Source organism: Mytilus trossulus, chromosome 6 (assembly GCF_036588685.1).
Source record: "Mytilus trossulus isolate FHL-02 chromosome 6, PNRI_Mtr1.1.1.hap1, whole genome shotgun sequence".
Classification (NCBI taxonomy): Eukaryota; Metazoa; Mollusca; class Bivalvia; order Mytilida; family Mytilidae; genus Mytilus; species Mytilus trossulus.
In genome coordinates, this window is record NC_086378.1 from 11,049,816 (window position 1) to 11,065,714 (window position 15,899).

General features: G+C 31.9%; 1 protein-coding gene across 1 annotated transcript; it reads left to right on the plus strand.

Annotated features, from left to right (window-relative positions):
- The first annotated feature begins 379 nt into the window (after positions 1–379).
- LOC134723193 (uncharacterized) lies at positions 380–15,671 on the plus strand. Its single transcript, XM_063586821.1, has 12 exons — positions 380–498; positions 5,785–6,111; positions 6,981–7,109; positions 8,608–8,706; positions 9,367–9,468; positions 9,828–10,024; positions 11,100–11,349; positions 12,095–12,196; positions 13,664–13,720; positions 14,322–14,390; positions 14,995–15,104; positions 15,618–15,671. The coding sequence occupies exons 1-12, from the start codon at positions 435–437 to the stop codon at positions 15,627–15,629; spliced, it is 1,518 nt and encodes a 505-aa protein (XP_063442891.1). The 5' UTR covers positions 380–434; the 3' UTR covers positions 15,630–15,671.
- Positions 15,672–15,899: the final 228 nt, after the last annotated feature.

The window sequence follows — 15,899 nt, forward strand, 5'->3', positions numbered from 1 at the left end:
CTAAAAAGCAACATAAATAATATACAGCTCAAGAATTATCGGCAAGCAGAACAGCGACATTCCAAACCGTTCCAGGACTGAACAAGACTTTTATAATGTGAACAACTATTTTCAGTCCTGAAATGGTTTGGAAGGCTGTTCCATGCAGTAGCAGCAGCTTACTCATATGAAACATTTTTATATAGCATCGGATTTTATCCGGCGTAAAAAATAACAAGAAAGATATTATAATGATCATTCATATTTTTGTTTAAAGTACCGAATACTGATTTATAAACGCATTTACAACAACAAAAAATGTATTGATTGAATTAAATGATATCGAAGATTTGCAAGGGTTTTCTATTCGTCGTTTATAATCCCTAAAATCATATACTAGTATATATATATTGGAGAAAACTTTGATATCAGTCAATGCTTTAACAATCCTGAGGATGGAATTTAAACCAGCAAGTTTGATACAATTTCTTCCTTTAACACTCCTTCTATACGTTAGGGGTAAGTGATGTATTATTTTAAAATTAGTTTTTTTTATATAGTTATCAAAGTGATATTGAGCACAATGTTCGCGTGAGTAAGTGCCCATCTCCTTCTTGAGAAACTTTGACAAACATAATAAAGTTTTTTTCTTCTTCTTAAAACAATAACTTTTGTAAGTTTTATATATAAGAAAATAATTACCATTGATAGTTTAGTTTAAACATATTTTATTAATAGTGGATTGGGAAACAAGTTTTGCAACTTGTATTAATCCCTTTCCACTTTGAGGGTGCGAGTGCTGCGTTGTAGCGGCATTAGTGTGATAGTGGAAAAAGCAGCTTCGTTTAATATGTAAGATATATGGCTCTCTCTTAACACGGGTCAGCCATTAATCGTTCCCTTCCGACGGACTATCATCGTTACCTCAAGACCATACTCGCAGTGGTGTCAAGGGAGAGCCGAAAACTCAGTACCTGAAAATTTAATCCCGGAAAGAGAATCGAACCAGGGACCTTTGTGATAGTAATCCGTATGACTTTGATGTTTCATTTAACTATATCAAGAATGATACATATACGATTTACTATCAAACTTTTAGTAGAAATAAAGGGAACAAATCAAGTCACTGTCCTGGTGGCTTAATTTTTATATTCCCCTTCAGAATAAATGGACCCATTTCAGATTTTCCTAACAGAAATGAAGCCAGGCGCAAGACTGTCGACAACAAATTGAAAACAAACGGACGAACAGATTACAGTTATGGTTGACAAACTAACGGTCAGGTTAAGATTAGTTTCAAAGGAATTGTAATGTGTAAAACGACACTTTCTCTAACTTTCTTTTTTTTTGTGAAGGTTTTGCTTGATTTACCATTATCTTAAAATGCACAAATATTTAGGTTTTACGAAGAGGTTTTATGCGTTTTTCTTCTTTCTTTGAGCTCTAGTTTAACATTCTTTTAATGTTTGGGGAAGACATGTTCAATGTTTGACAATTACTACCTTTTTCTCTTTTTTTCATATTTTTTGTATATTTCTTTTGTTGGTTTGTTGGTTTGTTGTGTTTTTTTGTTTTTGTTTTTATGATTAATAATAGTACTTGTATCATATTAACATCATCAATAAAGGATAAGATTTGTTATATTAAGGGTTGTCCCTTTTAATCGGTGAGCGTTTAATAAATATATTAACATCATCAATAAAGGATAAGATTTGTTATATTAGGGGTTGTCCCTTTTAATCGGTGAGCGTTTATTAAATATATTAACATCATCAATAAAGGATAAGATTTGTTATATTAGGGGTTGTCCCTTTTAATCGGTGAGCGTTTAATAAATATATTAACATCATCAATAAAGGATAAGATTTGTTATATTAGGGGTTGTCCCTTTTAATCGGTGAGCGTTTAATAAATATATTAACATCATCAATAAAGGATAAGATTTTTTATATTAGGGGTTGTCCCTTTTAATCGGTGAGCGTTTAATAAATATATTAACATCATCAATAAAGGATAAGATTTGTTATATTAGGGGTTGTCCCTTTTAATCGGTGAGCGTTTAATAAATATATTAACATCACACAACATAATAATAGTTGATTTAAGAAAAACAATTCATTTTAAATTTTATTTTTAATCTAAGTTATTTTTCAATGAATTCTAAAATAAAATGATATGTTATAAATAAGGAAAAATAAATAAAACTTAGATACGACTATATGTATTAGTTTGTGAATATAATTGACGTTTCTAACATCAGTCAAAACGGAAATATTTCTTAAAAAACGTTTAGGATTCGATTGAAATAAACATGGCCTTAACTTGTAGACAACGTAATCTCATTTTTTTGTCGATTATGCTGTGTTCGTTCTGTAAAACATAGGAATATAAATATGTTAAGTACTACTATACCAGTAACGTAAGGGTACCCAATTCAAATTGCACCTATTTGTACAGTTTTTCACCTACGTTTTCCAATCTGCGCTTATTTTGAAGTTACACCAATTAAATTTTGAATCCATATTGAATCATAGTACAATGGGTTTTAATCGACCTCAAAGTGATCCAAGATTATGTAATGAGGAGTATACCCAAATTGTATCCTTGCTTAAAATCACATCGTTTAAAATCGAATAATAGATGTTTCTTCATATATTTGGGGGAAAAAAAGATATTTTACATGGTCATATCAGGGCTTTTTATAGCTGACTATGCGGCATGGGCTTTGCTCATTGTTGAAGGCCGTACGGTGACCTAACGTTGTTAATGTCTGTGTCATGATTTTGATCTCTTGTGGACAGTTCTCTCTATTGGCTATTATAACACATCTTTTTTTATAATTAGTCCAAGTTAGCAATTCTATTTTTTATGAAATGGATGCTTGTTACATATACTATTTGCTATTTTCAAAAGATTACTTTTTGTGGACGTCGCCCAAGTCGATGTTTCTGTAGATTTTACTTTTTTCCAGTGAATAATTCATCTGTTGATTTATACTGTGAAGTTTGTGAATACTTAAAAATATTCAACTTGAAAGACGTGCATATATATAATGTCAAAAAATAAAAAGATGCAAATTGTTTAGTCCCAAACAGGGACTTTCTATATTATATATCGCAAAGAATTATTTCGCCTTTTCGGAATCTAAAAGACTATGGGTAATCTCATTGTTCGTACAACAAAATGAAAATAACGTTACGTCATTGGATGGATTGCCATTGTTTAGAAAAACTATAGGTAGGTGCTAGTATAAGAAAGTTTTATCATATTTCGACGCTTTTTTGTGTGAAATTTACCATGCTGTCAACTAGTTTTGCATGTTTGTGATTTTCTTCAGTTTTAATAAGAACAAAATGCATATTATTTTAACTTTTTTGTTATAAATGATTGAAAAAATACATATCTGAGAAATTTGAAAAGACCAAAATGATATGGGATGTACATGATTCGTGTAAAGCCATCTGTGTACTGCAGCCTCGTTTCTGACCCGACAAGGCGAGAAATCACAGACAATATTATAAGATGAATATTGGTAGCAGTGTTCTATTCTGAACTAAAGAAACCTTTTGTCTTAGATTTATGTTTTTTATTAATTGTTGTTTGCTTGTAATATACTCAGAGTTCTTTCTTTGGTGTTTTTGTTGCTTGGTTTCTTTTCTGTGTCGATATGATCAGTCAACCCCTTTTCAACATTTTTTTTTGCAATTTGTTGTGATGTAACCGTTATGCCCAGATTAAGAAAAGGGACTGGTTGGGAGCCCGCAAACATTTAAACCACGTCATATCATGTATGCCATTGTATAAAGTGTACAGTATGTGCTGCACTGGCTGTCGTTTTTCCAGTTTATCTGTATCATATTTATTTTTGCATATATTGTTCAGAACATAAGTCAAGCTGTAAGATTTTTTATTTGAATTGCTTTATCTTTAATTTTATCGGAGGCTTTAACAACTTGCTAAGAGGTATGAGTTTTGTTAATTTTTGTAGGCCGTATGGTGACCTACCAATTACGTTATTTGGTCTAAGGTTGATAGTTGTCTCATTGGAAACCATACTGTGTTTACTAATTGTATATAACTTTGTGCTTTAGTATGTCATAGGGTATTCCAAATACATCAATTTTTAAAGAAATTTTTTATAATTGAAATTCATTAATATATTACTCTAGTAATCTTAATTCGTGTTAGTTCTATAATTATGATAATTATAATGATAGTATATTAGTTTTAAGCAGCAATCATTTGATTTTCTGAGGGGGGGGGGGGGGGGCTATGGTTTTTTTTGGAAAAAAAAGTTTGTTTCCATTTTTTGGTGAAAAAAAATATTTGTTTTTGGACCCTGAGAAACAAAATATTGTTTGTTTCACCCTCAGCTGCCACTATATGTTAAGCTAAAAGGGAAAGAATAAAATTGTTTTCGGTTTGTCGCGAAAAAAATAGATTGTTCTTCGCCGAAGGTGAAAAAAAAGTTTGCACAGAAAAAAAAATTATAGCCCCCCCCTCTCCAGAAAATCAAATGGTTGCTGCCTTACTGTAGACGACTAATTTTCTCGAGCGGTGTATTTTTTGTAAGTGGAAGATCATCGTTAATATGTAAAATTAGATCTTCTCGTCTGGGAACAAAACAACAAATATGATAAAATAGCGACTCTGTATTTTTATCAAAATAGGATAGAATGGGTTTAACACGAGAAAAAATATTAGCGAAAATTTGTTTAACAGTATTTTAATGGTTGTACATAATGTCTGTTCATTTTGATCGTAACACTTCCATCATTCACGACAGGAATCACATAACTGAATCATGTCGAACATGAACTAAACCATGACACTAATGAACCAAACCACGACACAGAATTTTCTGTAATCTTAAGTTTGTGTGCAGATGTGGGTGTTTTAGGAATAATTGACGGCAGATATATACCATGACGAAATATGGGATGTAACAGACAGTAAATTAATAAATGTACTCTTTACATTATAAATTTTGACATACGCAAGCATTATTCTGTGTCAGATTATAACTATACAATGAAAAACTCAATGTATTAAAATATAAGCAGTAAACAAAGATACTTACCCGCTTGATTTTACATTCAGAGGTTTCTTTAGCGAAAAAAACGAATGTTTATGTTTTGTCATTGGTTGTCAATAAAAACTCAAACTAGGACAAAATCACTTTACTAAACGCCCCTCGATATGACGACATTACTACCCGCGAGAATCACAATTAGAAAGATACAATGTAGTAGGATTTCCATTTTTCATTATGCACACATAAAATCGCAGTTTAAAAGAGCTTCGGTCAGATATTAGATCACATTAGAATAGGAAACAAGAAACTTAGCAGCACAATGATCAACATATGCCGCAAGAAAGGACTATTTGCAGTTACTGAAATGCCTGATGTATGGTTACCTCTATTTTGAAAAGAATTGTTCAGTGTTGTTTTTTTTATTTCTGTAGAGTGTGATTATAAACACAACGGTTGCATTTGACCAAATGAAGAGGGTTACAATGCAAAATTTCAAATTCTCGAACTCCATCGAAACTTCATGTCTATCAATTTCACTGAATTGGTAAACTAATATAAACGCTGATTTCTTGGTATCTACATTTGATATAAATGGAACTCGTTCACATATTTGTTTAACATATAATATATTAATGTTAAAGGCTTGACCAACTTTGAAAAGAAAGATTGTTGTTGTTATAATGTCTGTTTTCGATTCAGTAATCTAACGTAATTGTTTTTACTGACTGCCAAGTCATTTTGATAAAAACTTATTCATAATATTTTAACAGGATCGCCAGCCGACTGGACAACATGTTTACAGAAACCACATTTCATCAGCCAATGGACCAAAATAACAGCACAGGACAAAGCTTCACCACAACAAATAGCGGAGCATGCAATAGGGACCTTTCCTATTAAAGTTGACGTCCAAGTAAGACCGGCCGACAATAAACCAGAAAGACAGTTTTACTTTTCAGGACTAGGGTCTTCACAAAGAGATGATGATATAGATAGTCCTTATGGTGGACTTGTGTTTTACTATAATGACGAGGCAGTGGTAGTTTCTGTTCCTAATACAAATGACGGACATAATGTTGGAAAGGTGATTTTTACAGGTACATAACTTATTTTCCAATGATTAAAACCATGAGGTCTGTTAATACGAGGATGTTGTATATCAAAAAGGATTTGCTGTAAGTCTTCATATAGATTGAATTCATTGTTGTTAAAATCCGTGTTTGAAATAGGATTTTTCAACATATGTTTAATAAGATTTTTTTCAGATATATTTTGTAAATAACAAGCTCATGAAACGATGAAACACTTTTTAATTGCATCATATTTACTTAACCCTCGTTTCATTTTTCAAATTTATAGGGGTTACTTCCCGGATGATTACACATCTATACAAAATATCACGAAGTGCAAACTGTAATAGACTAATAGTCCATCTAATAAATTTTGCAAAGCCAAATTTTGTGGTACACTTGCACTTGAAAGTCTATTTCTGTCAATCAGTTGCAATGTTAGTGTACACGATTGAAATGAGAAATAATTTCCATTTACTGCCTAATCAGGAAAGATTATTGGCATACTGTTTACATCAGATTCTATAGGATATTATTAAAGAATCAGTTATATAATGCATTCTATAGAATTCATTTCTCACTTACAAGGGTCCATATATACAAGGCTTACAAACCATGAATCACATTTTTGCACCATTTAAATAATCATAAAATTGAGAATGGTAATGGGGAATGTGTAAAAGAGACAACAACCAGGCCAAATAGCAGATAACAGCCAGAAACCACAAATGGTTCATACATGTATGTTTAATTTCTATTTTCGAGGGTAGGGTTGAATTAGGGGGGGGGGGGGAATTATTTGAGTCAAATATGTCAATTCGTACATTATTTTGACGGATACTTTGGTCATTTATTGTGTGAACTAAATTTTCACACTTTTTTTTGTTACTTTAAAGGAGGAAGTGCTTGGTCTGGTCAAGTCCAACAAAGTGAATTATCCGCCGAGTACAGGATCAGAGCATGGGGCAAGAATAACTTCCCGAAACCAGATTTTGAATCGTCATCGATACATATGGATACAACGAGTAAGCAGATTTTTTCACTGTCAAATATTAAATTATTGATGAGTACATTAGCCATTTAAAGTACGTATTGGTATAATTAAAGCGATATATTTTTTCAACAAGAATGCTTTGCAAGTCACTTTACTTTTTTTTCTTTCATGATGTTAAATTTTTGTAAGTGTTTAAATCGTCCCTTTGACACTAGGTAGGAGGTAAGAGAAAGGCCATCGACAAGACACTACTGTAATCTGTACTACATTCAAGTGTCAATTTATAACAGAATTACCAATTGTTAGATATGTGGTCCAAATAATATCGATGAACACTTTACATTTATTAGGAAAATGACAAAACAAGAGCATTAAAACGTATGTTTGTTGAAAAGTAAATACAATCTTTTTCATCTCTTACATGTTGCACCCAAAAAAGGTAATAGATGAACTTTCATCTTAAATAATTTGATTGGTATATACAATTCAAAAGTTTCAAGAAATGTAACCTTAATGAGAAAAAAAAATTAGACAAGATATACATCATCAATAAGTCATAATACAAGCTTAATTGCGTGTCAAACTTGGATTGTAACTTGGAAAGAACTTGAAATACACCTGCACTTTTTAAGAGCATGTTATATTAACTATCTCACTTGCAAACACTTTGGTATTTTGTAACTGCAGCCAATTCATATACATACATGCACATATTCAATATTACATATCATATAAAAAAGAAGATGTGGTATATGATTGCCAATGAGACAACTGTCCACAAGAGACCAAACAGACATTTACAACTATAGGTCACCGTACGGCCTTCAACAGCGGCAAAGCCCATACCGCATAGTCAGCAATAAAAGGCCCCGAAATGACAAATGTAAAACAATTCAAACGAGAAAACTAAAGGTCTTATTTATATAAAAAAAAATGAACGAAAAACAAATACTAGTAGGTTACACCTAAACAAACGACAACCACCGAATTACAGGCTCCTGACTTGTGACAGGCATAAACATAAATAATGTGGCGGGTTTAAACATGTTAGCAGGATTCCAACCCCCCCCCCCCCCCCCCCCCCCTAACCTGGGACAGTGGTATAACAGTACAACATAAGAAAGACCTATAAAAATCAGTTGAAAAAGGCTTAACTCATCATGCATACAAAGAACTGACCATCCCTCTTCACACCAGTATCGGATACAGGGGGAGGGGGTACCTCCTTTTTTGGACGATCAATGCATTTGGTTGGAATCCCCCCTTTTATCCTGGTTTGGGAACAACCTTTTAAAAATGGCTCGATCCGCCACTGCACGCTTACACCCACTACAAATAATCACTAAACTAAGTTTTCTGACAAAACGGTTATAAGCTTTAAAAAAAAAGAGATGTTGATTAGAGTCTAGACAATTGTTTCAAATGTTTAACGGAGGCTCCCATCTGCGCGGGGACTATCTACAATCAACATGAGCAGACTCTCCTTCCGAAATTAAATAGTTTTAATTCAAGTAATATTTTTTTTGTAGCTAACACTTATAACGAAGTATCCCACGGATTAGGAATAGAACCAGACTATGCAATAGTACAAGTCACATTACCGTCTGGTATTATTACCGAAGCTGTTGGTAAATCATTTTTAACAGCTATAGTTTTCAAGGCAAATTAATCATATAACACACACACACATTGTATAAGGTTTTTGATTTTTTATATATAAAAAAATACAGTGATAGAATTCGCTTTTTAAACATGGCGGATGGTAGTTGTATCCATATCAGGTTTCCGCCTATCGTCAGAAAGACCACTCATGCGACCTGTGCATCAATGGCAGAATCAGATAAAACCGAAGGCCAGTGCGCTAATCCCAATTACCGAATGACATTATGCGAATTATACAACATGTTAGGATCCGTCACTGATTACAAGAAGGATGTACTCGGTATGTGTAATGAGTGTTGCCACTAATGCTCCGTCCTTATCAGCTGAGTCTCGATAAGGCTGTAAAATTCTCATTCTAGCACTGTTTAGTTCTCCTTGTCATGTATAACATAACGTATCGGTGGGAGATTCAACCTTCTTTTTATACATGTATATTTGTATTTAAAGTAGATATATAATGTAAAGCAAAACCCATATATAACTTATGATATCATGTTTCTCAAAAGCATCATTCAAAGATGACAAACATTAGTTAATCTATATGTACTACCAATGGCGATCATAACGTATAGGAATAAACCAGCTTTCAGAGCTTAAATACTTGTAATAAAACTTTTTTTGAACAGGTTCATCTATGCAGACAAATCCAACGAGTACGGACTGGGGAGGAGTAATATACAGTTACGATAATACTGTATTTAGATTGTGGGTACCAAACGGAGGTTATGGTATGAATGTGTTTTGAATATATATTTAGTATAGTCCTGCTTGTTTTTTTGTTTTTTGTTGGGTTTTTTTCCGGTGCGTTTTTAACAACTTCTTAATAGTTAATAGTGTTTGGTATGCCTTGTTTTTCAGTGTAAACAAAACTAAACATTAAAATAATCTTAAACAAATAATAAATGCAATATAAATCATTTCTCTGTGATCTCTCCCCAATTTTCTTTCTGTATGGAGATCAATTAATTAAAGTTCAAGCTTTCAATATCAGCGACGCCTGACTAGATAATTCTTTTGTGGTAAATGCAAATTCCCGAACTACATATTGTGAACTGGGTGTCCCTGTAAATATTGTATATATTTGAAGGTGGTTTATTCAGCATTGCAGATGGATGGGGTAAAAATAAGGGAACAGTTGAGAAGTCCGGTACTGTAAAGATATATGCATGGAAAAAACTCACTTCTAAGAGTAACTTCACTCAATCAGTAACTTTACCATCTGCATCATATACCATGAAGCTTACCCAGCCTATCGACCGAGAAAACAATCTGATTGATATAATAGTGAGTACAAGTCTCTTCATATTCATGTGGCTTTTATATCTGGGTAACAGCAATGGACCGTTATATATAGAAACAAATTCAAACGAAAAGAAAAAAATGCAAAGATTTCGAAAAAAGTAGAATGTCAAAAAATATACTATAAAAAACTAAAAAAACAACTTCATTGAGGCCTAAGTTGTCTAGACATGGGAACCGTTGTCTTGCTCGGTTATGTTGCTCTTCGTGTTTTCTTGCGGTGTATAATCTAACATTATTTTTTTTTAAACACATCTTTGAATATATGGTTATTTCAATAAGTATGGCTCAAAATTTAAATTTCGTTTGAATAATCGATAAGTTCTATGTTTATTTCCAGAGGTCTTATTTGTCTTTATCATTAAATAATTCTTTCTTCCATATGTTACAATACTTTAAATTTAATTTCTTTTTCACCATATTTCTAATGTTTATTTAAGATGAGAGTACTTGATACTCTTTTAAATCAAGTAATTTTTAGGTTGCATCAATACTACTAGCCCAAGAATTTGTCCCAGCTTTCGATAACATGTGTTAATAAAATATTATTTTTAACATGAATTCTTTTCCAATATTTAATCATGTTTGTTGAAATATCTGTCGTTAGCGGATAAAGACCTAATTCGCCAAATATGGCTAAATTTGTTGCGTGTTTATTGTAAATCTGCAGAATTTTAGATGCCGCACTTTCTTTTTTTAGATTTTTACACAATCCATAAACATAATTTAGTTCTATGTCATTGTTTAACTTTTTTGAATTAAAACAACCTCATATTTCTGAACCATATAAATATAAATACGGATTTCACTGTGTGAACAAACATGTGCACTGGAGAGAAGATATTAGGTTTATAGTTAGTAAAATAGTTTGTATATTTAAAGAAAGCTTTTAAACCTTTTTTTATATGTTCTGGGCTTCTCAAAAGCAGCCAGATGAACTAAAAGTTTCGCTAAGATAAGTATAATGTTGAGCTGCTCATAAGAAATAAACAAAATCGGAATTTTCAAAAAAATAAATGAAAAACAATAAATTCTGTTTGGATTTGCTTTGTCTTTACAGATCAGAGCTCTTGATGGTACAAGTAAGAATTTTATATTCCATGGTTCCGGCGCGGTACAGAATGTTAACAAAAACGACTCTTTTGGCGGAATGGTGATTTCTTATTCTGACCAGACCGTAAGGTTTTGGTATCCTAATACTTCGCTTAAAGCACTGTTGCTTGTGGATAAATCGTGGGGTCAGCCAAATACTCAGCATATATCACATAAAGTAGAACTTTCGATTAAGACATGGGAGAGATATACTAGTTGTAAGTATATTGGACCACACTGTGCCTCGCAAAGCTTGCCATCTGAAATTTTTTTATATGCCTCAAATGTATGTACGTTATATTCACGAATGTAAAATCTATAATTGTAATGCATTTCTTAAATAAATCTGTCAGGATAATAAACATGAAATAATGATTTCGAATGAATTAAGTTTCTCTAATAGAAAAAAAAATCTTGGAATCGTTTGTGAATAAATGATACTAGCCACATGATATAAAAGATGTAGAATGATTGCCAAAGAAACAACTCTCCAACAGAGAACAAATCACGTTCATAGAATGATACAAAATTGTAAAAGAAGCAACACATCAAAGATGTTGGCTGCTTAGTCTCAAGAGTAAAATAACAAAAATATTGAACTCCGAGGAAATTTCAAAACGGAAATACCATACTAATCAAATGGCAAAACCAAATATTCAAACACATCGAATGGATAACAACGCCGGTCATATTCCTGACTTGGTACAGACATTTTCTTATGTAGAAACACATCAAATGAATGGATAACAACTGTCATATTCCTGACTTGGTACAGACATTTTCTTATGTAGAAACACATCAAACGAATGGATAACAGCTGTCATGTTCCTGACTTGGTAAAGCAATTTCGTATGTAGAAAATGGGTGTTGAACCTGGTTTTATAGCTAGCTAAACCTCTCACTCTTAGGAAAACTTGTCTATCTATATTACTATGGACATTTGTTTATTTTTACCATTCCTAGGTCCACCTGTACCAAAGAGCACCAAATATGTTCCTGTTGTCACAACTATACAACCAAAAGTCACCAAACATGTTCCTGTTGTCACAACTGTACAAGCAATAGGTACCAACCGTTAATATATATTAATGTCCCGTATCAAAGTACTAGTAACTAGTAGATAAAAAGATCATGTTCTCATTTACAAAAACGTTTGTGTTTAATTGTATCAAAACTTATCATGTTATAATTATGCTTGTGTTTATAAAGTATAATTATCGACTTTTGTTTTAGACGTGAATTAAAAGGACATTGTGCAAAACATGGAAAATCAGAAGTAATAGGGCAAGTGTACGGAGGAAAAAACTAAGAAGAGTAATCATTAAACATAAAGAAAAACTAAATGAACCCATAAACAAGTGAATAGTTAAAACACAGACATATAGTCAGAGACATATAATAAGCGTAATGTATGTGTCTGGTAACAAAAATCCATCTTCTTTATTTCAAAAAAATATCATGTTCATAAAAGTTTGAAATTAAAACCAAATCGACCACTAAGTATTTCTTGTTTTTAACTTTCCTCCTGGTAAAGTATTTGGAACCAAACATGTAAAATGTAAACAAAAAAATCAATAATTTAGATACTGCTGCAAAAATTAAGTCTCACAAACTTAGACATGCTGAAAATGTTTGATGTTGGTAAAAAAGGTCCAATAGATGACTTCAAATTTATTATAACGAACCACTCCACCAGACATTCGTACAATAACTGCCTCTTAAGCAGCGACGTTCTTCATTGAAGTCCTGATAGAAAACCCAACCCTGGAGTATCGTCAATGAATCTGTTGAACTTGAAATAAAGCATCTCATAGATACGAGTGTGTCCGGTTCGCATCTGATCTTCATTCTAGAAATCTTGTCGATTGATAAATAAACGTACAAAAACAAACACAATTATCAATTCTCCGATTGTTAATTTGTCGTATCACAACTTCCTTGACGGGACTGTTGATAATCATATACTAAGTGTTCCATATAAAAAAAAGTTGAAGTCATTCCTTATTTGATAGCTTTTGTGGGCGCCGTTATGATTTCTTGGGTTTCTGTGTCGCAAACAAACAACAAAAGAAAACCTTGTCAGGATCAAAGTAATTTTACAAAGTATGATCTGCCCTTTTCTTAAGGATGAACACCTCTGAGGAGTCAAAAGTTTCTGGAATTAAACTTTTGTTCTTAACCTAATTTTTGGTCTTTGTGAAAACAATTTTTTTCATCAGTTTTATGTCATTTTTTTGGTTTTATCGTGAAAAATATCACAGTTCCACAATTAAAGTTTTTTTCATACTTTCAATAAAGATTAAGTTGGCCAATCTGGATAAATTTAACTTTAAAAAGTTATAGGTAGGTGTTAATATAAAAAAGTTTTGTCATATTTTGATGCTTTTTCGTGGCAAATTTACCATGCTGGCAATTGCAAGATGTTAGAATTATATAGTATCAACTTCTTATACACTATGCTCTTATAGTATATGTAGCTTCTCTGTATGTAATTCTGAAACCTTGAAAAACAGTCGTATGTTTCTCTTATAGTCACCAGGTCGGCTAGTACAACAAAAACTACAGCACTCAAGACTAACAATATAACAAGTAAGCTAAGATTTTTTAGATTAATTCTATGAATGTAAGAAATTTAAAAATTGGTTGTAATTTGAATACAAAACGAAGTTCTTATAGAAAAGAAGATGTGGTATGATTGCCAATATAACAACTGTCCAAAACAGGCCAAAATGACACCGAAATTATCAACTGTAGGTCACCATACGGCCTTCAACAATGAACAAAGCTCTTACCTCATAGTCATCTATAAAAGGTCCAGAAATGACAATGTAAACAATTCAATCTTGTTTTTTCTTGTCTTATTTATTTATTTTAATTTTAGTTTCACATTCGATTAATGTAAAAAAAAATGTGTGTGTGCTTTAACTGCAGTTTGTATCTATAAGTTGTTCATTTCTTGTAATTAGTATACTTGTCTTTAAAAATGTAAATCTTCAGTATAATGGAGGAAATAAAAGAATCAATCAATCAATCAATCAATAAATAAATATAGCAATCAATCAACCAATCGATTGATTGATAGTTTCAGACTAGTTTTCAAAGTTTTTTCTATGTTTCAATTGTTTTTAATTTGTTTTTCGATAATAATTGCATTTGGTGATGACTCCCACTTATTGTTACAATGTTCCAGGTTCTCAGTCTAAGCAACCTACTAATGGTTCTAAGAAGACCTTTAGTTTTAGTTTCACGGATGTTGACTGTAAGTTTACATACATATATAGATTACAGAATGAACGCTTTACTCTTAAATTTAACAGAAACTACCAAACTATCTTAAAAGTATTAAAACAGAAAAGCAAAACACAAAAGCAAAGACTGTCAAAGACGGTCGCTTTTTTGAGCTTCTTGACTTAGACACGCAGACAAACATGTGACAGGCTTAGGTAAAGGTCATATCACCAAAGCTTGCGACAAAATGTGTGTTTTCTGTAATATATATGTAAAATTATATATACGTATAAAAATTGTTATGGAGTGGAAATACAACTAACAGAAAAAAAGAAACAATCGTTTTGTTACAATGTAATAAAACACGAAACCAAAAAAGAGGGGTAAAAATACCAAAGGGACAATGAAAATCTTTACAATATGATAAATAATTCCTCTCAGAGAATATAAAACTAAGCATTTTTGTTTGTTTTGTTTAGTTTAAACATATTTTATTTGCGTAAATGTGCAAAAGGGATGAGACACAAGTTAATCAAACTTATAAAGTCTTCTCCGCAAATGTGTGTGTGTGTGTATATATGTTTGTGTTTTAACGTATTTTTTCCCCCATGTTTATAAAATGTCACGTTTTCCAGTGCCAACCATTTTAGTCGGAGCTGGACTTGGAGTTGGTGGGTCGATTCTGTTGTTTGTTGTTGGTTGCATCATTAAGCATGTAATAAGTAAACCGAAACCAACGGAAGTTGTAAGTATAAATATCAATAAAATTTTATCAAATAGCTCGAAACTTAAAATTCTTAAGTAGGACTTTCAACACGATGTTCATTTTTCAACACACACAAGCGCTTAAACCAATCCGATTATCGCATAGGGGTCTAGGGACCTAAACTAGTGTGCATAATGTACGCCCGAATATATTAAAATTCGCATCGACGAAAATATGCTGACACAGAGTAGTTTAATTAACGTCGATCTACGATGACAGTCACCGGTATATATATATTTAGACTCGTATATATATATATATATATGTATTCTTTCAGTAAAAAATACCAACATTTATTTAATTTTAATTCAATATAATCAGAGACATATAATATAATTTAATACAATTTGTCATTTCATTTTCTTAAATTATGATTCTTTTTTTCAAAAAAATATGTACACTGTAGTCAGGGTGGGTTGGTTCTGTCGACATTTTACTTCTTACAGATCAGGCCACAAAGTAATAAAAGTAATTGTCTTGTTGTATTTTCAGGAACCCTTCTGATTGACAGCAGCTTGATGTCTGAAATTCTATTCCAATAAAAACAATTCTTTCTCCTTTATACTGATAATGTTGTCAAAACTTAACAATAAAAACTATTCTTTTCTTTGAATACATTGCCTCTTTATATAAATCTCCAGATTCGTTCATTACTGACACACAAGGTAAACTTATTGAAAAAGACGGTATATCATAGAAATAATTCAAAAGTATACAAGATACAAAAATTGATTTTATGAACCATGTGCGGATTAAAAACAAAATTCCTGTTCA

Excerpts from the sequence above, each read along its gene's own strand:
- LOC134723193 (XM_063586821.1), top strand. The coding sequence starts at position 435 with ATGGAATTTAAACCAGCAAGTTTGATACAATTTCTTCCTTTAACACTC. Across the intron at positions 8,707-9,366 it reads TATTATTACCGAAGCTGTTG|GTTCATCTATGCAGACAAAT; the intron begins GTAAATCATTTT and ends TTTTTTGAACAG. Across the intron at positions 10,025-11,099 it reads ACAATCTGATTGATATAATA|ATCAGAGCTCTTGATGGTAC; the intron begins GTGAGTACAAGT and ends TTGTCTTTACAG.